We start from the raw sequence: 25,154 nt of genomic DNA on the forward strand, positions 1-25,154 counted from the left end.
CCTTTGAACAGTAATGTACACTTTTATTCATGCTATACTGAAAAAGTGTGTAGTTTAAAAAACAATGAAAAATATATATGCACCCAATATTTTGTGTGCTTTGTATTTTTATGCATTTATCCCTTAATTAAGTCAAAGCTCTTGTGACATTTATATGATGCATGTTGTTGCTGCCTATGTAGTGCATTTTAATTCAGTAACCTATGATGGTCTTTTCATTTCAAGCCCAGCCTAAGTAGCAAGCAGCAAGAACAGCACCTCTGTGTTAAAAGTAACAACCTTTCAGAGGTATTTGACCAAAATCAATAGGACTCTAGGGGTGCATAACACAAAATAAGCTGGGAAATACTGCTCTTAAATGTCCTGATGTTTTGCACTGGCCATTCATAGCACTGTAAGATATTCAAAAAGATGCTCAAGTGGGATGCTGTAACCCTGAGCGGAGCGAGGCAGTAGGGCTGCTGGCCGCATGCAGTTAGACGGTGCTTTGACTGCGACTCTAATTAGAGCTGGAGGAGAACACTGACACTTAATGAGGGGTGTAGGAGACATATGCTCACACAGTCACGCACACACATAAAGAGCGCAAGAGAATGAGGGAGAATGCAAGTGTATGGAAATTAGCAAGAGAGGACACACACAGCATACAGCGTGGAGAACAAAGTCTTTGAGAAGGAAGTCAGAAACCGGTGAAATTATTATTATTTTTTTCAGTGTTTGGCATAAAAACACAAATGTGATGGAAAAAAGCTGGCTCACACCTCCAGCATGAAGAGAAGTGTTTGTTTATTTAACTATATTTTTGGTACAAGTTAGTAAGCTAAATCTGACAAAACCTCTATTTGGGGATTATTGGGATGTTCTCAGTTGCATAAATTATTCATAGTAATGTTTTTCTTAATCCTTAAAATGCAAAATAAATGAATTAAAATACACAAGTAAATAAAAACACTTCCCTCTTTTTTGAGAAATAATGAACAGTCAATGTTTATGTTTTTTTTATATATTGTTAAAAAAACAACTGAAATCTGTCCTCAACCTCACTACAGTACAACTGAAAAATCTTTTTTATTTTATTTTATTTTTTTTAAGAAAAAATGCTCTTATTATGCTCACCAACTTTGAATTTACTTGATCAAACATACAGTAACAATAGCAATATTTTGAAATATTATTACAATTTAGAATAAATGTTTTCTATTTTTAATAACTATTTTAATTCATATTCAAATGCAATTTATTCCTTTGATGGCAAAGCTGAAAAAATAATAAAAATATAAAATAAAATAAATTGTTGTGATGCTTAAAATTATTTTTCTAGAAACCTTGATACATTGTTTCAAGATTCTTGATGAACTGAAAATTCAAATGCACAGCATTTAATTGAAATAGAAATATTTTATAACATTATAAATGTCTTCAAATGATCAATTTAATGCAATCCTGCTGAATAAAAGCATTAATTTCTTTAAAAAAAAAAATCTTACTGTTCTCAAACCTTTGAATGGTAGTGTAAATACTGTAGCTAGGAATGTGTACTTATTATTATTTGGGCTCAAATTTTACAACAGCAAACTCAAAGCAGGGTTTCTTTCATTACTGAGCATGGAACAAGCGAAGAGCAGGCAATGGAAAAACCTGAAGACTTTTTACTGCATTCATTTAGTACCTTGGTGTCATTGAGCTGGGCCAATCCCGTGCAGGCGTTCGCCAACAGGAAATCGCCACTCAGAACAGCCATCTTGTTCCCAAACTGCATGTCTTTGAGGGGGCCGTCCGAGTTCGTCCACTCCTTCAGATTCACAATCCCACGATGCACCAGGAAGGCCGTATGAATCAGCTCCGTGATCTCAGCCAAGTTCCTCTGACTGACAAAGAGACAGAAAGAGAGAAATATTGGGATTCTGAGAGGATATTAGATCTATAAACAGTCCCAGGTGCTACAGCACACTTTATACAGTGATTTTAGCCCAAACGTTCTTCTGCAGAACAAATAGACCAGAGACAGTGTCAAGTGTCCTGGTGACCATAATGCACTTCACAAAATACCAACTGCCTCTGATTATCAGACGAGCCCGATTATCACAGCGCCATCACACAGACGTTATAATCAAATGTTGATTTGCCAGGATCAGGACCATAATCAGCTTGGACCATTGAGGTCTCAGCGATAACCACCTTCCAGACACAAGAGAGAGACGTTAGTGCTGATGACCACTTACCCCTCCTTCAGAGTGAGAGACATGGAAAGAAAAGAGGGTGAGAGACTGAAGAAAAAGCGTCTTTGATGAAGGGATTCTCTTCAATTTGGCAATGTGAGAGAATCGCTGTGGCCGTTTCTGCTCACACACACACACACACACACACACAGTCAATGCTTGGGTAATTACAAAGCAGTGCAATAATTCTTGTTGCCATTAAATGCTATTCTGTAATGGACCATCTCCTGGGCTCAATCATCCCTATTGTGCAGAGCTCTCTTGTCCATGCAGCCACCGATCCCGGTCAGTTTCACTTCAGCTGACACGGGTAAAAACAGATCTGAGATGTCGATGTGGCTTACAATGGATGAGGATTACTGTTGATGGGTAAACTATAATTTAATTTAGTGTAGTTTTATTTTTTTTTCATCTCAGGTCAAGAGCTGTAGGGTTCTTACTTGTCTTTTTTATCTTGGTAAATATTAAACATCCACTTTTTGCAAACCTAATCAATCTTGATGGATGCAGTGAAGTCCCACCCAACATTTTGCTCAATGAATATCCTGTTTAACTCAGAAATGCATCTGATTATGGAAGCAAAATGCATAGTGAATAGTGAATGGCATTTTATGTTGACTATAAATGCATAACAAAAGTTGTTTTCTAGAACAGGTTTGTGATCTCAGACCTTGAAAAAGCCTTCAGGGCTATGTTCACACATGACACTGTTTTTATAAATGATACTATGAACAGCCCAAATCATATGTGACATTTTTAATTAAAATAAAAAAGAACTAAAAATAAATAAATAATTTAAAAATACTGCCCTAAAGTGCTTTAAATGTGACATTTTTTTATTTAAAAAAGTAAAAATGAACTAAATTTTAAACCTGAAAAATAAACTAAATGAAAAAGAATAAATAAAAACAAATACATTTAAAAAAAATTCATGACATTTTAATTCAGTTTTATAAAATAGCAAATTGATAAATTAATTACAAATACATTACAAATGCAAAAATAAAATGTAATCACAAAATTAAGAATAAATTAAAAAAATTAAAAATACAGTGTGAACAGTCTAATATAATGCAGGTTTTATCATTCATAATCATTCACCATCATTGACATGCTTCATTTCCATTAGCGTGGAAGACAATGAGTCCACAGAATGCCAATAATACAATTTAGGCCCTTTTCCGCCTCCTTGCCCTTGTTCTTAATTGATGTGTAATTTCACGGCAGCCTCCACGGAACATCAGGTTCATAATAATTGGCTCCATTTATTTAATACAGATTAGCAATTGACTATTTTAATGCCACATTTAAAAGTTCTCATCAGTCCCTTAAAAAAAGATTTGGGCCACATTTAGCTGCAGTGTAAATGTGGCCAAGGTGTGTGTGTGTCCTTCTCAACACCTTGCAGCTGCCAGTATTGAGTTGCTGATTTGACCACTCATTAGTAAAAGTGGAAATATTTGTAACTAGTGTTTTTGAATGAATAGTTTTCTATAGTCTTTGTCTCTTTCATCCTTGGACTGGCTGCAGTGTTTTGGCTGTGTGCAGACAGCCAGAGTTGAATCGAAATCTAATTTTCCCCCAAATCTGCAGCTATGCCGTCTATGTTTTTTTGAAGTCAGTGGGAGGGGCAACACAGGGAGTATAAATAGCCTCAAAACTCAGTTGCATAGCAACTGATGCCATGGTGCAGAGGGGTTCCACCCCCCTGACACGCCCCCTTTCTCTGTCTGCTCCAATTTCTCTGCCAATTTAACCCTGAAGCTCAGTGGAGCGTGTGCCTGCAAGCTCACAGCAGATCACCTTAGAGGTCAAGATTTCAGTTGACCAAAAGCATCACTAAATCTGTCACACTGTCACTATCTCAGCCAAGATGTTTTAATGAAAGATCAGAAATGGCTTTGCTTCTTAACTCGTTATAATGTGAGTTCAACTCTTAACACAAGACACACACACACAACACCACCACAGAAACCACCTATATAACTACCAGCACTAAATAAGACTCTTTCTTCTGTTCAGTCTGCTCTATTCAGTATATATCATATATCTATTAAAAATTAATAGCCTTCAAAATGTTGGGTTCAGTAAGATTTTTTTATGCTTTTGAAAGAAGTCTCTAAATGTTGCATACCAAGTTCGAAATTCTCTTCCAAAATTTTTGCACGTTAAAAAATAAATACGACCTCGCGTTGCGTCAATCACGTTTACACACTGCCTCCAAAACTTTTGTCTGTCATAAAAAAATTCTGATTGGGTTTAACTTTCTGTGTTTTCCACATCTGTAGCAAGCATTTTGAGAGGTGTTTGTGCCTGAAGAATTTTTAGGAAGACGAATACGAAAAAACGCATATGAAAATTTGGGATTCAGTGTGCAAGGACCTTAGGTTTGTGTGTTCGGCAAAACGGATATAGTTCAAAGATGGGGTAACTTGGGGTAAATTACAATTTAAAATAACTGTTTCTATATCTATATATATTTTCAAATGAATTTTCAGCAGTCATTACTGCAGTCTTCATATGCAGTGTCACAATATGTTCTAATATGCTGATTTGGTGCTCAAGTAACATTTCATATTATTTTCAACATTGAAAACATCTGTGTGTACATTTTTATTTAGAATTCTTTGATGAATAGAAAGTTCAAAAGAACAGATTTTTTTTTAAATATAATTATTTGTAACTCTATAAATGTTTTTATTGTCACTTTTGATCAATTTAATGCATCCTTGCTGAATAAAAGAATTAATATCGTAAAAAAAAAAATATTTTTAGTGGAACATCTGCACTCATTAAGTTTGTCAAATTAATTAGATTAAAAAATTCATTAAAAAAATAAACCAAAAATAAATAAACCTTAACGTCAACTTGCGAAAAATCTGAATATTGCAAAAACAATTTGCAAATAAAAATCAGCGATTCCATCTCTTTCAGGAAATTGCTGCAAAATAAAAAAGAATGCAGTTATTCTGTCACGTCACGCAAATCTAGGATTTTTTGTTTTTCCATCATAGTATATGTGCATGTCTTCTTATCGAATTAGTCAATGTAAAATTTTACATTTTTTATGCATTTTTTTTTATGTTGGTGTTTCCAATCAGCATTTTTTTTTTTTTTTTTTGCAAAATCCTAAAATTTGCATTAAGATTTGTGAATGGAAACTCAGATAGTGACTAAACATTTTGCATGTACCACCTTAAGAATGAGACATCCAGGATGTCACAATGTCTAATGATCTAAATCAAATTCAAGGGGACTTTAGGAGATAACCGAGCAAACATGGACACTTTACAATGCTTATTTTCAGCTTTCAGACACAGCCAAAGTCTGCTGAATGTCACACTCGTGTTCCACACGTCCCTTAAAAGAACTGTTGAGCAATCATTCAAACAGACGTCTCTCTCAGCGAGATGCACTCGTGCATGCATGCGATCATACACACACCCCCAAACCATGAGCATTTCTGTCAGAAGTGAACACACACACTTACCATCCACCTCACAACACTGTGTGTGTGTGTGTGTGTGAGTGTGTGAGAGAGAGAGAGAGAGAGAGAGAGAGAGAGAGAGAGAGAGAGAGAGAGAGAGAAAATGACTCGATGGGACATTTTACAAATGCTGCATGTCAAGGAGGAGGAGAGCAGCACAGCAATTCATCCATCACCACCATCGAACACACCTCTAACCAGGAACGAGAGAGCGAAAGGTGTCATCGAAGCAGGGAGGGAAGAGGCAAGTTGAAAGGAAAGAGAGACGACCGACATAGAAAGAGAAAAATACAGACAGGGAGGAAGAAAAAAGCTAGAATGTTAGAAAGAGATAACTACCACAGACATGTATATTTTTTACACATCCTCATGTCATTCCAAATCATAACTTCCTTTTTTTCTGCTGAACACACAAGGAGTACTTTAAAATTTCTTCTGCTCGAAAGCACAATAATAAAATCATAAAGGGGTCCAGATAATGTGTGTTTCATATGTAAATTCCCCTCTAGTAAACTGTTAACAGATCATTGAGTTTAACAGTTCAGTCCAATTGTAATAATTCATTGTGAACCGGATACACTGATTCACTGAAAAAATAAGATTGGGAAGAATCTCTGATTCTTTATATGTTTATCAGTGAATGAAATAGTTCAATCCGAATGTAAATTAATCATTCACTGTGAACCAGATCAACTGAATCAAAAGATTTGATTCAGAAGAATGTCTGGTTCATGAACAAATCCTTGCTACTTCTCATTTTATATATTTATCTATTTGTCAGTTAGTCGAACAGTTTAGTCAGACTGTAAATGTATCATTCATTGTAAACCAAATCAAATGATGCAATAAAAAGGTCTGATTCAGAAGAACGTCTTATTCATGAACATAGAGTTGCTACTTCTCTCTTATTTCTTTATCTATTAATCAGTGAGCTGAATTGTAAATTAATCATTCAGCATGATTCATTCATAAACTAGATCACATTCATTGAAAAAGATCAGATTCAGAAGAATGTCTGATTAATTCAGATGTATGTTTGACATCATTCTCTTCTCTTTTAAATTTGGGACTACTTAGAAGATTTAGAATATAGCACATAAGTCATATGGACCACACCTGTTATTTTTTTTGGTTTTATTTTGTTTAGCTTATTAGGTTTCTGTTTTATTTTATTTTTATTATATAAGAAAGGACAGGATGTTTTTTTTTAAATTATTTTTTTCCAAAGAAGAGTAAAGTCATACAGGAGTAAATAATGACATTTTTGGGTAAAATATCCCTTTAAATGTGGGTAATTGTGTGTGTGCATGCTTCACCATCATTTACCTCACCCTTTTTTAACACACACACACACACCCACAATGGGTCAGCCTTGACCCTTACAAGTCTCTGGGCAACTACATCGGCATCTTGTTTCCATGACACCCCTTCCCAGCTGTGGAACTATGAGGTCACTTCCTGTTTAGAGGGAAACGTGGGGATGTAGAAGCAAGAAAATGAGGGGAAAAAACAGAGAAGTATAGCGATGAGTGCCGGTCCCTCCTCTCACTTGCTTTGACATTCTCTTTCCCCACTCAGTGAGAGAGAAAGAGTTCATTCAGACAGCTTATGCACACACACACACACTGCCAAGTACAACAGCCGCTTCTGGTAACTCCCTGGCATTGCAGCCAAAGAACTCACACACACACACACCAGCCTGTTTAGAGCAAGAGTCCTTCTGAGGCACAGCAGTGAAGTGGATGCACAAGTGTGTGTGCGTGTGTCAATTTCTTGTCCTTAACTGGACATAATTTACCCTACACACTTTCATATCCTGTTTCCGATGATCTGTCTATGCAACACGGTTACCATAGATCTTAGATTTTCCAATACACCTTGTTCTCTGCGAATTCAATGCTACATTTTAAAAACAAATGTCATGCTCTTTTTTCACTTTCACTTATGGAAAGAGAAAAAGGCTACATTTCTAATTGGCCTCAGATGAAATGTGAACCTCTTTGTTTCCGAAATATAATCTTCAGCAGCCTGTAGCTTTCAAGGTGTCCAAATGAAAAACTTCTCTAAACCTGATGCCCAGAATTTTTTTTCTTTTTTTCATTTTTATTAATCTCTCTCCACCTTTCCCACCTCCGAACACACACAAGCAAGCACTTATATGCTGACATTGAATACTTTTGGGAAGTTGACATGTCTTGCGGTGTGACATGCTAAACTCCTAAAGCTGACATACTATACTATATCTAAAACTGACGGCGGTCTTTAAAACAAAATAATTGAGGTATGATATTAAAACGGCTATATTAAAATACAGCCACAACTTTAAAAATCACAACTAACGCATTGCGGCTTGAAGATCCTTCATCAGGGTGTGGATTTCAGCAGGCAAACATTATTTAAAGAGTTGAAGACAACTTTAACAAACAGTGTCCGCTGTAATATAATACCTCACAAGTGTATTAGATTTGTTTCATAGACTGAAAAGCCTTTTCCACAGAGCAGCAGAGAAGGTAATGGTATATTTTTTGATTGCTTAAACAACATTTGGCCAATTCCTTTGCAATTACTATGACTTTCCATGACCTTGAGAGACTGCATGGGATATTTGTACTTTGAAAAATGCATTTGTCACCAGACCAGATCATTTAAAATTATCTGTTGAGGGAAAAATAAACCCTGTAAAGCCTGAAACAGTTTACTGAATCTTTAGACAAAATACAGTTACTGTAGGTCAAAATATATTTGGACACAGGATAAATTTTTATTATTTTAGCTGTTTACAGATTTTTTAGTCATTAGACATATATTATATGTTTTAATTTATATTGTCTAAGGTTTATGCGGGTAAAGTCAATTCAACACAGCTTTAATTTGCTGGTGTTCTTTAATATGTACCTCCCCCTTTTTCAAGGGACCATAAGTAATTGGACAATTGACTCAAAAGCTGTTTCATGGACAGTCGTGGGCTATTCTTTCGTTATTTCCACATAAATTAAGCAGGTAAAAGTTCTGAAGTTGATTCTAAGTGTTCATGTACATGCATGAATAAATTAAGCAGGTAAAAGTTCTAAAGTTGATTCTAAGTGTGCTATTTGCATTTGGAAGCTGTTGCTATGAATCCATTAGAGAGATAGCAGGAACATTAGGAGTGGCCAAATCAACAGTTTGGTATATTCGGAGAAAAAAAAAGATTGCAAAAAAAAATAAAAAAGGTCCGGACGTCCACGGAAGACAACAGTGGTGGATGATCAGAGGATCCTCTCCATGAGTGAAGAACAGTCTCCAGGAAGCAGCCATGTCAATGTCAAAGTCTACAATCAAGAGAAGACTTCACGAGAGCAAATATACAAGCTGCAAACCAGGCCAGATTAGACTTTGCCAAAAAACATAAAAAAAAAAAACCTGACCACTTCTGGAAAAGCATTCTTTGGACGGCTGAAATTAAGATCAACCTGTAAAATAATGACAGGAAGAAAAAAGTATGGAGAAGGCTTGGAACAGCTCATGATCCAAAGCATACAACATTACCCGTGAAACATGATGGAGCAGTGTGCAGGCATAAGCATGCAATGCTTCCAGTGGCCCTGGGTTACTGGTGTTTGGTGATGATGTGACAGAGGACAGAAGCAGCTGGAAGAATTCTGAAGTGTACAGGGATATAAAACTAAAGGCAGAAAGACCAATAAAAAAACAACAACTGAAGTCAGCTGTAGAAAAAGGGCTGGCAAAGCATCACAAAGGAGGAAACCCAGTCTCTGGTGATGTCTGTGAGTTCCAGGCTTAAAGCAGTCACTGCTTGCAAAGCATTCTCATTTTTTATGATTATATTTATATGTCCAATTACATTTGAGCCCCTGAAAATGGGGGGACTGTGTATAAAAATGGTTGTAATTCCAAAGCATTTTGTTATATTTTTGTTCAACCCCTTGAATTAATGCTTAAAGTCTGCACTTCAATTTCATCTTGATTGTTTTATTTTTAATTATATTCTGGTGGCATACAGAGATGAAATTAGGAAAATTGTGTCAGTATCCAAATATATATGGACCTAATTGTATATATATAAAAAAAGTGTTTTATATCATATTTGGAAGTTGTGGCCTAATGGTTAGAGAGTCGGACTTGTAACCAAAAGGTTGCGGGTTCGAGTCTCGTACCGGCAGGGATTGTCGGTGGGGGGAGTAAATGAACAGTGCTCTCTCCCACCTTCAATACCACGACTGAGGTGCCCTTGAGCAAGGCACCGAACCCCCAACTGCTCCCCGGGTGTGTGTTCACCGTGTGTGTGTTCACTGCTGTGTGTGTGCACTTTGGATGGGATAAAATGCAGAGCACTAATTCGGAGTATGGGTCACCATACTTGGCCACATGTCACGTCACTTTCATATAGTGAAAATGTGGAGCTGTCATTTGAGGAGGACCGAATTCTCAAACTGCAAAAATATGCAGTTGGTGTAGTTGTGTTATTTATTAAAAACAAAGCATTAATTATTAAATAGAGGGCAGGATGCAAAGTTATGTGTTAGGTGTATAGCAGGTGTTTCAACAAATTTTTAATTAAGCTGATAATTTAGAGACCTAAGAGATCATGAATCAAATATGAAGTCTATGGACTTGTTATGTGTAAACTAGCAATGTCCATACATAACACAAACAGTCCTTGTCCTCTCCATATTCTTTTCTCTTGCTGTCTTTCAAACATCTTTCTGATGGTTCTCCCTCCCTCTCTCACTTTCTCTAAGCCTGTGTGTGGTAGCAGTCATTTCTCACAAATAGCCAAAGCTACAAGCTGTTAGAGTCCCATAGCCCTGAGAACAAATAAATAAATAAATAAACCGTAAAAAATAGAAAGAAAAGTATTGTTACCTGGGGTAGATGCCGCTGACCATACTGTCATGAATCGGGTCACTGGTACTGGGACATGGACCAGCTGCTTTGGACATCAGCAACACAATGAGACCTCGCATCTGTAGATTATTCCGGCTGTCGTACACAAATCCTCTATTAAAAAAAATAAATAAAAAAAAAATAAATATCACATAACATATATATTTTCTTTATATATTTTAACTGCATAAAATTCTGAAAATAAATCAGTGTCACAACATCCTCTAGAAATATTTCTAATATGGTAACATTTTTAATTATCAATGTTGAAAACAGCTGAGCTGCTTAATATGCAGCATTTACTTGAAATCATTTGTACCATTAAACATGTCTTTCGCTTATGATCAATTTAAAGCATCCTTGCTGAATAAGTGTTATTTTTTTATCTTACTGACATCAAACTTTTGAACAGTAATATGTTAACACATTAGATATAAATGTATTTTTATTATCATTATTATTATAAGTTAGTACTTTTTCCTGAGTACAGAGGCAATATTTCAAAAAAGAACAATCAACAAAACAACTTCCTGTAGTTTTTCCAAAATACATGTAAGTGTTCCAAGAAAACAACATCAACTGCACATTTTCACTGAGTCCTATGTGAAATCCATTAATGAGTCAGGCTAACTATTGGTCAATACTCTGTGCTGATGGCCATGACTCCCCATCAGACCCTTCAGAATAAGAAATAATGGTTCTATGAAGAGCAGAAATGTGATTCATCAGCTAATTAAAGAGCTATAATGGTCAAAAGCAGCTAGAGACTGCAGAGTTAAACCAGGATCTGCTTTAAAGCAGTGTTCTGCTCACTGCTGATGAGACACACTGAATTACTGAAATGATATGCGCACTTAAGGCATATAAGAACAGCCACTATAAAAAAGTAACTATTTTTTTCATTTGTATGTTGTTCTATAAAATAAATCAAGATCATATATTACTTATCAAATATCTACAACTGCCTAAAAATTCAAGAAAACTCCACTGAACTCCAAATTTCTTGTAGAAGGTCAACATGGGTCTGGATCTGAATCTCTTGATAAAAAAGACTTAAAATAAATAGACTTGCATTGAAGGAGGGACTCAAGATGCATCTAATGACCAGAGTATATTCACACAGTTTAGAATTGACAACAGTTTTTACTAGCAGGTGTGACTCTCAAAATATCTTGTTCCTGGCCAGGAACAGCTTGAATACTGTCTGTGTGAAAGAATTAATAAAGTGAATCCCATTAATACCACCTGTAACCATAGTGACAGTGATGAAATACATTTTCATAACCAAATTTTGATGGAATTTGGTGGAACCTAATTAAAATTAAATGTGTGATTGGATTGACAACTGTATTATGCCATTAGAATGCAACCACAGAGGATCACATGGACTGCTATAAGCAACTACCGAGAAGGCAGAAGGTATAGTAGTGCCCTAAAAACACTTGGATGGAATTATTATGAGATTGTACATACATAGAAACACACACACACACACACACACACACACACACAGAACACCTTAGCAAACACATGGCAATGCCCTAGCAACCTACAACACCTAGTGAGTTCCACACATGCAAGAACCAAAAACCACTAACATTTCTTCACAAAATGTAAAAAAAAAATCTAGTTCAATAAAAGGGTTATTCAAACAGAACACATATTTGCAGGTTGTGAAATGAAAAAAATTGCAAGGTCTAAAGTTGATCTTTTAATCTGTATGTGTTTTTAAAATGCCATGTCTTGCACAAGACGAGAAACCAACAGTCAAAGACATCCATCTAGCACATTTTTACATACAGAAATAAAAAAGCAGCGCAGTGGAATGCAAAAACGTATTCTGTTTGAATGCCCTCTAAAACTAAAATTTGACTAATACTGTCATCTGGCAACTTTAGGAAAATAAAAATTTTCTATTATGTGTGTGTGATTGAGTGTGTGACTGTCCAGCCTCACCATATCCTAATTGTGTTTAAATGAAATGCACAATGTCATATTAACGAGCCAGCTTGTCGTTCTCATACAATCTCGCCCTCTTTTCACCTCCCATCTCTCCATCTTTCACTGTCTCTCTCTCTCTCTACAGAGGAGGAAACAGACACACAAAGACACTCGCGGGCTTGTTAATCACAGTTCCACGAGGGGGTCTTGGAGGCAGAGGTCATCGCTGTTATGAGCTAGTCTGCCTTTCAACATCATGATTAATTTGCATCTGCATGACGGTTGGTGGTTGGTTCTGTGAAAAGGCGTCCAACCCCACAGACCCTTTACTCGGCTCTATTATCTGTGTAAAATATACATATAATACAAATAACTTTCTTATAATTGCCTCCTAAGGACACAGTAGCAAAAATGGCCAAAGGCCTCTTTCCTCTGAAATAAATATTTTGCATTTTGATCATTTTAGAGACACTTAATAAATCTTTCATTTTCAACTGACCATTCCCTTGCATAAAGAACCACTTTTTAAAATCCCACTTCATTTTTAAAGGGAAGTTGTGAGAAAACAGCTGACTACCCATAATATAAAACTTAATATTTGTTTTCCTTCTAAATGAGCATCCTGCACTCCTTTTATATTTCAAACTAAATTAAATTAAATAAATATTTATGGCAAAAATATGAAACTCTGTTGCAGATATACTACATTTTACAACAAGGTGTAAAATCAAAAATATTGACCTTGAAACTAACCTTTTTAACATTGCTATCAAAAAGAACACAGTAAGGGACCATTTACGCAGAACCCGTTTTACGTCAGGGGAAAAAAAAACTTTATCACACTCCAGGACCATAGACAATAATTAGAAATGGCCAAACTGGCCCCCCCCCCCAACTCAGTTGTGTGTGTGAATCTCCTCTATCTGTGCATCTCTCTCTGCAAACAATGAAGCTGTGACTTTAGTTACTTCAAAAACAAATTCTTTATTGTGCAGTCACACTTTACATTAGAGCTTCATTAGTTAACAGTATTTAATTCATTATTTAACATAAACTTCTAAACGTTCATTAATCTAAGGTAATTCCGATATTTAATAATACATTGTTAAAATCAAAAGTTGCACCTGTGTTATTTAATGACCTAATATATATGTATAACACTTTTTTTTTTTACAAAGATTAATAACTTCTATAGAAAATGTAGCTATTGCTCATTGTGAATGTCAATGCAGATCTTTATTGTAAAGTGATAACTATTGGTCTTTATAATTCTTTTGCACTTAAATGCTAAATGTTCCGTTATTTTTGTTATTAAAAAAAGTTATTAAACCTGTTATACTGTATTATGACAACACTTTTTTTCAACTAAATTTCAAAACTGTGATAATACCATATACCGTGATAAAAGCATTGGCAATTAATCGCAACATGAAAATTTGATACCGGGATATCCCTATGTCCAAGACATGGTTATGGCCTTCCGAGACATTTCAAAATATGCATGACTGAAGAATTTAAAAGCAGCACAGTAAAATGCAAAAACGTGTTTTATGTGAACAGTCCCCTAAGGAATGATTCACATAAAACACATTTTTGTTTTTAAAAACACAAGATGCTGGGCAAGTTGCATTTTTCTCACTTAAGTGCCATATTTTTTAGAACGTGTTAAAAAAAAAAAAAAAAAAAAAAAAAAAACAATACACATAAGCACACAGGTCAAACACATTTGTCTAGTGAAGGGAAAAGCACTGCAGTGGAATGCAAAAACGTGTTCTTTGTAAACGGCCCTATAGTTCTATGATAACCTACTATTCAGTGAGTCATCTGAGCTGTATCAATGCGAAAGTGAACTGTCTGAGTGACAGAGTCATTAAAATGCACCAACTGAGAGTTCCATTGGCAAATTGGATCTGTATGTTTGCTTCTGCGTGCACAGTGAGGACAAAGCAATATAAAGTTTAAATCCAGACTGATATTAATCTAATGTAGTGTGCAGGTCATGCAGGATGTACATATCACAAGTGTTCCAGGGCTACAATCGTCTCTGGTTGCCGGGCAATGAGGCACAATGCAGTTCCAGTGACGACAAGGGCTGTAATCCCATCTCCAGGCAGAGAGTCACTTGTCATGAATCACAACTGTGGTAATCGAGATGAGATGACACCCAGACACGCCCACTACCAAACAGCCCAGCGAGCGAGCGAGAGAGAGAGAGAGAGAGAGAGAGGAGAGAGAGAGAGAGAGAGAGAGAGAGAGAGGGAGGGAGGGAGAGAGGGAGAGAGGGGTGGGCAGGACATATCATGACAGAATGAAAGAATAAAGGAGAGACTGGAGACATTTAAGGTACAAACGAGGAATATATCCAAGAGCTGGAAATACATAAAAGTAGTTGATAACTGGAGAACCAATGAGTGTGGTTACATATATCATCTTACATAGACTATGCTTAATAATAACCCAATACTGTGTAGGTCATGTAAATGCCTTAATGTATTCTTATCAGGTAAAGGTTATAAATGGTTTAAGCGAAACCTGATCACCACACCCAAATTACTCCGATTTCAGTTTTCTTGTGGCCAGTATATTTATATACTATTATAGTATTTATGTAGTATTTTTAGCTTGTGTGTGTGTATCAATTTTTTTTGCATGTCTATGTTTAAAAAAAGATCATTTCAAAATATCATGTAAACATGTTTTTCCATGTGTTTTTTTTTTATAATGAGCTGATTTTTGATTTCTCGCACTCAATGTAAATGCAGTGCTCATATATACCACATAAAGGACCATCCCCTTGAACAATCAGGTTTTTAACATCCTCCTGTCCACCAGCCACAATGGCTTCAGCAAACATTTTAAAAACATACCGACACAAAGGTCAAACTACAGCGATCTGAAATAATCTGGTCACATCCACCACCCAGAAACACACACACCATTACTCAATCAGACAGAAACTGCGCCTCAAAACATGCACACAAACACACACATCATTAAATCACAAACTCACTCTACTGCAAAGGGAGGAGCAGGGAGTCATTAAAACAAGACGAGTGGTGATGAGAAATGATTGGAAAGAGGGAATGAAAGAGTGATGGAACGTTACAGACCAGCTGGAAAGTGTTTATGACCCTCACGAATAAGGAGTGTGCAGTGAAGTACACTTAATATGTGTGAAACATTCAAAGGGGCTGTTCACACACAACAGTGTTTTTTGCTTAGCCAATGAAAACATGTACTAGATGGATGTCTTTGTCCCCTATAGGGTCTCTGTCTTTTTCTCCGCATCTTCCACTGTGAGCAGTGAATTTCTAAGTTGCTATGTGAGGTTAAAACATTGTTTTGTTTTTGTTTTGTTTTTTTTAAAAGATACAGGTGGATGAATGTCTGTGCATAAATGTAAATGGACCAATCAGATAACTCTGGGGGCGGGATGAGCATATTTGCATATTTATAAGCATACGAACATGTTTATAGACAAGCATTTTGAATAGTTTTTATTCGCAATAGTTTGTAGGAGATACAGTAATAAACATGTCTTTTTTTAAAAATACGCTGAACTCAACTTGTAGCTGTTTTACCGTATTGGCACATCATATGTGAATGGCCCCTAACAACTAAGGGAAAAAAAGCTGTAAATATCAATCAAAACGCCACGGCGAATGATGTCATAGGGAAAATGTGACATTACATCACTGCACTCTGTTCGTCTGGAATATTATGTGTGTATGCAGCTGGGTTGTCGCTTTAAATGTAGACTGGCACAAAATTATTACGGGTGGCCCCAATAAGTGCCAAAGAGCAGAGGTTTTCAAAGTGAGGGTCTGTAGAAAAAAAGGATATTTAAATAAATTAAAGTAAATGAATAAATAATACAGTGCATTACTATAATGAGTATGATTTTTTTTTAAACTACATAATTTCCGAATAATATTTTAGACATATTTATAATATTTATTTTATACAGTAGAAATTAGGTCTTCCTACAAGAAACCATATAGATGCCTTTTAAATTTAGGATGGGGGTCCCTCGCATGAGGATGATTATATTTGGGGGTCCACATATAAACGATTGAAAACCCCTGCCATCAAGGACCTCACTGAGAACACCTGTCACAGGGCATCTGTATGTGTGTGGAACTGTGAAGGTCTTCCCCTGACGTGTCACGGACATCTCCGCAAGATCTTACCGCAACCGCAAACTGCTCTGAACTTCGCTGAGGTCTGTGTTTTTTTTTTTTAAGAATGAACAGAAAGGCGAAGCGGAACGTGAGCTGGCACTGGCTGACTCGCCAGCCTGCAATTGTGCATATAAATATCTTTGGCGCGTCTTAGGAGACGGCTGAATCTGCACTGACGCTGAGGGGAGAAGACAGGGTCCCCTCCCAAATGGAGTGTCATATCAGATTTAGGTGTATAGGTTATTACACCCTTGGGCTACTGTTTCCAGCACTGTCGTCTGGATGGGCAGGATTAGGTTTCCAAACTCGTCTCTCTCTCGAAAACCAAATGCACACACACAAACACTCAGTCTTTATTTCCTCTTAAAACTTTCTGTATGTCATTCAGTTGGACAGCGCTCAGGTGAAAAGTTCAAGGGTTAGTTCAACCAAAAATTAAAATTGTGTCAACATTTCCTCACCCTCATGTTGTTCCAAACCTGTATGACCTTATTTTTCTATAGAGCTAGAAAAAAAAGATGATGTTTATGTGTTTTTGTCCATACAATGGAAGTTCACGGTCACCTAAACTGTTTGGTTACCAACTTCAAAATATCATCTTTAGTGTTCCACATAAGAAATAAAATCATACGAGTCTGAAACGACATAAACGTGAGTAAATAATAACAGGATTTTACATTTGGGTGAACAAGGGATTTTCTTGTTTTTATTTTGTAAATCCTATTTTGTGTTCGTAGGTAAATTCTGGTTCAGAAAAAAAATCAATTTATGCCTCTTGATTCTGACTGTAAAAAACTGTGATGTCACTGAAAACTGATCAAAATATGATCAGATTATTACACAAAAACACCTGAAGCTAATATCACACACATCATAGCATAATTTATGGACTTAATCTATAGCAACAAAGTAAAGCTCACAGCAGTGTAAAAAGCAGACATAGTGCTATACTAAAGAAAAGTCCAGAAACACACTTGATCTTCAGTATGATAGATTGGGCTGGCTGTCTGTCTCTGGAACTGCAAAGGGCAGCCACTGGGGGGAGACAGCTTTGATTTGGCTAGTTCAAAGTGACTTTTAAGTATTTTACTTCCAGGGTCAATCTCCTTGAAGTAACCTAGGAGTTAAAGGAATAGTTCAAAAATGTCATTAATTGCTAACCCTCAAGTCGTTCCAAACCTGTAAGACCTTCGTTTATCTTCAGAACACAAATTAAGATATTTTTGATGCATTTCGAGAGCTCTTTGACCCTCCCATAGACAGCAAGGTTACTACCACAATCAAGGTCCAGAAACGTAGTTAGGACATCAGTAAAATAGTCCATGTGACATCAGTAGTTCAACCGTAATTTTATGAAGCTACAAGAATACTTTTTGTGCGCAAAGTAAACAAAAATAAAAAAGTGCTTTGTTTACACAGAGCGGAAGCGTGCTCATGTGTCGTGATACTCCCCAAAATGGAGGCAAGCCACAGCAGACTGGATGAGGAGGAGAAGAATTGTTGAACAAAGTTGTTATTTTTGTTTTCTTTGCACGCAAAAAGTATTCTTGTTGCTTCGTAAAATTACGGTTGAACTACTGATGTCACATGGACTATTTTACTGATGTCCTTACTATGTTTCTGGACGTTGATCGTGAATGTACCCTTGCTGTCTATGGGAGGGTCAAAGAGCTCTCAGAATGCATCAATAATATCTTAATTTGTGTTCCAAGATGAACGAAGGTCTTACGGGTTTGAAACGACTTGAGGGTGAGTAATTAATGACAGGATTTACATTTTTGGGTGAACCATCTCTTTAAGTGCCATACTCAAGTGAATTCAATAACTCATATTTCTAATTCATCCCTAACCAGAACTGAACCTGAGATTTCTGGAGTAAGATGCAAAAGCATTAGGCTACGTTCACCTGTAGACCTAGGAGAGGACAAAGGTCTCATTATCAAGCCTTTCAAGCTCAATGAACATGCTTTAACTGGGTTAGCCTGAAAAGTACAATTTGTACAAGAATTGTCATTTAAATTTCATTCTTTCACTATTCATTAACCTACTTAATAAAGGTGCATGGGGGTGTCACAAAGATGTACTGACTTGCAGTAAAGACACTTTTGCTACAATAAAACAGCTTTACATTTTGGACTATAATGAGAGGGATTACAAGAAAACGTCAACCATCCTATTGATTTATTAAAGTGACTTGACTTGTTTTGCTTCTCAGTTAACAAACAGAACAGCTTGGTACTGCAGAATATCCAGCAGTTCCTGCAGGGTATAAACTCATAAAGCTCCATGTGGTCTTTTAATTTGTCCTCTGAGAGCCACTTATGTTAATGATCTGCATCCCTATAAGCAGGTGATACTCAAGTGAGTGAATATTGAATATGAATCATGAATATTGATCAGGTTATGCTAGAACTGATTGGCTGAAGTGCAGATTATAGCATACTGGCACTAGTCGCGAACTCAGTTAAGAAATGCTACTTTACTGAAGGCGTGGTTTTATTAACATTAACTGGGTCACATGCCAGATCATTCTAAAGAGGTTACCAAACAATTTCAATGTGACCTTATCAATATTCATTAACTTACTCTTATTCATGTTGTTTTTTTTGTTTGTTTTTTTAACTGGCCGCATGAACATTAGATGTACATACATGTTGGTTACAGTAAGTCCAATTTATTTCTGTGAAATGGTTCATTTGAACAAAAAAAATATTTCACGTCACTTCATGGTCGCTGACACTGGGATGGCATATGTTAAATATGTTAAACAGCATTTTTATGTCCCATTTCAGTTTCTTATTATGTGCATTTACAATAAAGCACTGAAATTAATATCTTACCTGAAAAATGTCTGTACATTGTAATGATATTCCTATTTATTACAATCAGTTATGTTTCAACATTTGCATGTTGATGAAACTGTCCATACTACAGATCAAAAGTTTGGGGTTGTTTTTTTTTTTTTTTTTTTTTAATAAGTTTCTTATGCTCATCAAGGTTGCATTTATTTGGTTAAAAATGCAATAAAATAGTAGTATTGTCAGATATAATTTATATATTGTTATTTTAAATATTATTTTAATGCAGTTTAATGCCGTTTTCTATCCGAATACATTTTGAACTGTAATTTATTCCTGTGTTGGTAAAGCTGAATTTTCAGCAGTCATTACTCCAGTCTTCAGTGTCACATGATCCTTCAGAAATCATCCTAATATGCTGTTTTGGTGCTCAAATATTTATTAGCCTATCATTGTACGTTCTAAAAAAATTCTGTTTATTACAACTCTGTTTAATATGCGTGTTGATAAAACTGTCGTATTTTTCCAGTATGTTTTTTATTTGTAACAATTGTTTTATTTGTAACATTTATTTATAATAATCAGCTATTAATGTAACTACTGTTTATTAAAGTAATTCTCGGGTCTCAGTTTAATGAGTCAGCTAACTTAAGAACCGCTTGAGCTGATTCGTGATCGAATTGTTCAGACTGGTTTTGTAAACCAGTTTGACAGACATATTGATTAAATAGATCCGACTAAACAGAAGGAATTTGTTCAAGAATCACACCTACTGTAGCTACCTTGGCGGCCAGAAGAAGACATACTGTAAATGTAAGACAGTACCTGGCGGTGTTAAGCAGAGGGTGTTTTGTTCCCACCAGCTTCCTGACATGCATGGCCACATTGCTGAGCTCGTCACTGAGTAAACAGCGTAAACTCATGAATGAAGTTGGATATCCTACGATCTTCTCAGCATCAGACACCACTTTAGTCCAGTTAGATGGAGATGGGTTGGAAAAAATACTTAGATGCCTCCATCCAATGTAAGAGAGCCGTGACCTCCAAGCCATTTTAAAAACAAAACCAAAAAATAATAGACCAGTTATTTAAATGTATGAATGTTCATTAGTACTTTCAGACTGAAGTTCACGTCAGAGATCTGACACGCTCTTTTACTTATTTAGTGTCAAATCCAGCAGCCTCTGTCCTCCCAATGTCACCTCCTCAGGGAAGAAAACATCCTCTTCTTTTACACAGAAGTCGCCTCCACTGATCGAGCGATGGTCGTTAGTTAATGCAAGTCCATTAGTCCAAACCGATAGTCCGTGCAGGTTTCTGAGTGTCCAGTTGTACAACATTAAACTCTCACGTTTTGACAGCTGCACCGGGTCGCCATCTTTTACGAATCAGTTTACGGCTTGTCGTAAAGAATGCGCGGTTAACCCCTTCGTCACCAAAACCAAATAAAACAAACTGAAGGAAATGTGAAAAACAGTCTGTTTGAAAATTTAGAAAATATATTTCTTTTATTTAATTAGTCGACTGGAACAGCGGATTATTGTTCTCACCACAATCTTCTTGGCACAGTCAACTTTTCCAAGCTGGTATCTGCCAAATTTGGTTTGTGTGACAAAAATTTGCATCAAAATACTGCAAAATACTTTAATTACACTCACAGCTGTGGATAAATGGAAATTATGGGTTTTCTCCTGCCTTTTAAAGGTTGATAAGCCATCCTAAATATGTGTGATTACATGGTTAGTTGCATTTTAGGATTTGCATTTACCATTGTGTCTAGTCTGTTGTGCATGACCCTATTAGAACAGACATGCGACCCATTTTTTGGGTTGTGACCCACCGGTTGAGAAACACTACTCTGTATTGCATGTTGTAGTGTGATTATTCTGGATTTGTGATAATCCCCATACTGAGATCACGCCAGTCAAATAAATCCCATGGAATAACAATGTTGACTTCAGCTGTATCAACTGTTAAAAGCCAGGAGGGAATTTCACTTAAGCGCAAGTACCTTAATGATGTCAAACGTTACTTTTAACACAGTCTGAATTGTGTAATTGATGGATAATGTTCGTATTTTGACACTGCAGCCTTTGTTGGGAAATTCACATTTTCAAACCTGTAACAGATGGTGACACTGTTGTTGGCCACAATGTTACCACTTAGACAGAAGTTACTTTTCAGGGTTACTGTGTTTGAAGCAGAAAGGAGTTGACACATTTCACATTTCATTTTGAAAGGTTTTTATGATTATGTACTTTAATTCAACTGAACTCAGTTGTAGGCTTGCATGAGGTTAACATGTTAAGACCATCAGCCCAGTTCAGTCTGTTAAACTGATGCCTTGGGTCAAACTTGTAAATTGGTCCTATCCTATTTGACTCTATTGCAGTGCATCTTTCATTACATCTCTTGAGACTAATCAAGATTCTGGAAACTCGTACATCATTAAAAAATATTAAATATTAAAACAAATTAACAGTTTTTTTTACCTTAGCATTCAAGCAAATCTTTTACTGTTAAAATTATTAACAGTATTATTACTAAAAATATTAAATTTCTTACTTATTTTTTTTTTTTTTTTTTTTTTTTTTTTTTTTTTTTTTTTTTTTTTTTTTTTTTAGGTCAGTATTATTAAAAAATACAGTAATAATACTGTTAATAATTTTAACAGTAAAAGATTTACTTGAATGCTAAGGTAAAAAAACTGTTAATTTGTTAACAATAAGTTTTCTGACTTTTATATGGTAAAAAAAAACCTGTAATAAACCTAAAAGGACATTTTGTATAATTTTACACACTTTTAGAAGTGAAAAAGAAACAAGTCATCTTATTTTTAAATGTGAAAAACCGTAAATTGATATTGCCAGAAATCCCTTCATATTTGTTGAGTTTTAAATTACATCTTCTTAAATTATTGTTTATTGCTTTATTTTAGTGCCATGAGTGTTACCATGATAGTGTTTGTAATTGTCCAAATAAAATCTGTAAAACCTAAGATTTTACTAGCCTACTATATACATTTGACAGTAAAGTAAATCAGTAATATATTTTATCTGTATTAACAATGTATGTTTGGCCCTTTTTAACCTGAGATAAAGAGTATAAGATTGTAAGATCATGGCTTGCTCATTACAAAGATTAATCTGGCAATTTTTGTTAATCATAATGCTGCACCACCCCATTCTGTAGACATGAAAAGAACCTATAGGTTTGAGAATAATGAGGGAGAAACAAACTGTTGATTACAAATTCACACATGCTGCTGTGGGCAGAGACTGACAGAAAGGAAAAATCAAGGGCCTCTTTGCTCTCCTCTCTCTTTGAAATTCAATCAATTCGACCTTCTATTTAAGACTGGGTTGCATTACTTTAATCAACAACACATGGCACATGAATCTCAGATTCCCCACTCACCTATTTTGCAGTGAACTGTCTCAGAAGTTATTTACCAAAAGTCTATATGGTTACTCTGACAGATGCCCTCATCATCACAGATATAATGGCACTTCCAACAACTTTTAATTTCTAAACAGGATTGATGAAACCCTCCTCCTTTTGTTAGGGCTTCCAGAGAATTTCCAGATCATTCCACAGCCACTTCATGGGTTTTTGACATCGGGTTAGTCTATAGATGCTTATTTTGTGGTTAATAAATGATGAAAAAAAGTAGTGCATTATTAGAATGTTTTTTGTGAGTCTCTGATATGCCAGCCTTTCCTCTGCCTTATTCTGTTCAAAGTTCTGCTCATTTGTCAGCAAACATCTCCACAGGTTAAATAATGGATGTTTACTGCATTTACAAATCCTCCACTCAGTCTTTCTAATGGCACTCGATGAAATTATACCAACGCCTAAATAATCAACCATCTGCTACATGATTCCTGCAGTAGAGCTCTGCTTTTTGGGTATCCACATTCAATTCACCTGTCGTTCTTTATTTGCTGCAGTACAGTGTGTGCTCACTGCTTCATTTGTCTTTTCGTTCTAATCTTTGTCATTCTTTCAATTGTTGTCACTTATGATTAATTAACAAATTAAAGCTGTAATCATCACGTAATTAAGAGGTCTGTTGTGCTCCATGAAGTAATTTAATCAAACCAAAACTTCAGAAAGCAACATTTGTCTTTCTATAGAGTTGTCTTCGATAAAACTGGAGGCAACCAAGACAGCAAGCTATTGTGGTATGTTTGAAAGTTCCTGTTCAACCGTAGTATCTAGTTTGTGGTATAATGGTAAACCTCAGTGCATAAAGAAGAATTCATTAAAGTGAAAGTCGTGACATTTGCCAAGTATGGTAACCCATACCATGCTCTGCATTTAACCCATCCAAGTGCACACACAAAGCAGTGAGAAGTGAACACACACCCAGAGCAGTGGGCAGCTATATCCAGCGCCTGGGGAGCAACTGGGGGTTCAGTGCCTTGCTCAAGGACACTTCAGCCAGGGGTATTGAGGGTGGAACAGAGTGCTGTTCATTCACTCCCTCCCACCTACAACTCCTGCCAGCACCGAGACTCGAACCTGCGACCTCCTGGTTACAAGTCCAATTCTCTAACCATTAGGCCACAGCTGCCCCCATAACATGACAAAGACATCACAGTCAGTTACTGTAGAACATATAATATGTTTGGCTTTTATATGCTTTTTTCATGCTTGATATGCACAACAGAATTCTGTCATAGCCCCGTTTAATTAAAGAGCAGTGGTCTTAATTTAAAGAAGCATAAAATTCATCCAAGGTAAATTGACAATAGTGTAGTTATTAAACAACTGAAAGCAATCTGCACTGGAAACCCACTTGTGTGTACTTTTCAAATGATAGTTTTGTACTTTTTGAATTCCTGAAAAAACTGAGCGGAGGCAAGGTTGACCCTCTTTTGGCAGCTGTTGTGTGTTTGAGTAGAGAGTTGTATTTTGCATAGACTCTGTGGGTGATCCGAGTCCCATTTAAAGACAGTACAAGGTGAGTTTCTGAATTAAGTTGTGGTGTGCATGTGAAATAAAGAGAAGCTGCTATGGTGGATGAGACTGTTATACATACAACGGGAAAGAATATTGCATTTTCAAAGCTTCATCTGTCCCTGTGATTGTAAAATGAATGTTTATTTTTCATGAACCAATGACGGAATCGGCATCCAGCTGTTTTACATCTACTTTTAATTCCTTTTGTAATACTTCCCTCTCATAGAAATCCCATAAGTATCTTTTTGAAATGGAGACACACTAACACATGCATTTTCTCAACACACACACACTTGAGCAGGCACAATACACACAAAATATAAACAAGCGAGGATTACAATGAGAAAAGGCTGATGTTGTCTGATGACCACACTTTTTCCACCAGGCATTTCCCAAGAGATGCAAATTCCATCCTCTAATCTTATTTGTCATTGCATATTAGAGCCTTACTTGTGTTTACAAACCATATTCCTCTGCACTTGATACACAAGGCTAAGAGCTATGGAATCGAATCGGAGTGAAAGCCAATCCACGCTGGAGAAAACACAGTTTGGCCTGTTAGAGAAACGGGCTGAAGCACCTCCTCTAGTATCAAGAAGGGTAACAGTATCCCTGCTAGAATGTAACTGTTTATCATGGGCTAATGTTCGGCAGGGGCTGCCAGAGCTGTGTGTGC

The 25,154-nt window shown here is 36.2% G+C and overlaps 1 protein-coding gene across 1 annotated transcript in view; it reads right to left on the reverse strand.

Moving 5' to 3' along the window:
- LOC109100740 (all trans-polyprenyl-diphosphate synthase PDSS2-like) overlaps positions 1 to 20,924 on the reverse strand; it is a 32,362-nt gene extending 11,438 nt beyond the window's left edge. Inside the window, exons 1-3 of the mRNA XM_042737107.1 lie at positions 20,339 to 20,924; positions 10,573 to 10,707; positions 1,670 to 1,868 (exon numbers count right to left, since the gene is read on the reverse strand). Coding sequence (XP_042593041.1) covers positions 1,670 to 1,868; positions 10,573 to 10,707; positions 20,339 to 20,565 — 561 coding nt within the window. The 5' untranslated portion in view covers positions 20,566 to 20,924. The remainder of the gene's footprint in view (positions 1 to 1,669; positions 1,869 to 10,572; positions 10,708 to 20,338) is intronic.
- Positions 20,925 to 25,154: the final 4,230 nt, after the last annotated feature.

This window comes from Cyprinus carpio, chromosome B13, assembly GCF_018340385.1.
Source record: "Cyprinus carpio isolate SPL01 chromosome B13, ASM1834038v1, whole genome shotgun sequence".
NCBI classification, from domain to species: Eukaryota; Metazoa; Chordata; class Actinopteri; order Cypriniformes; family Cyprinidae; genus Cyprinus; species Cyprinus carpio.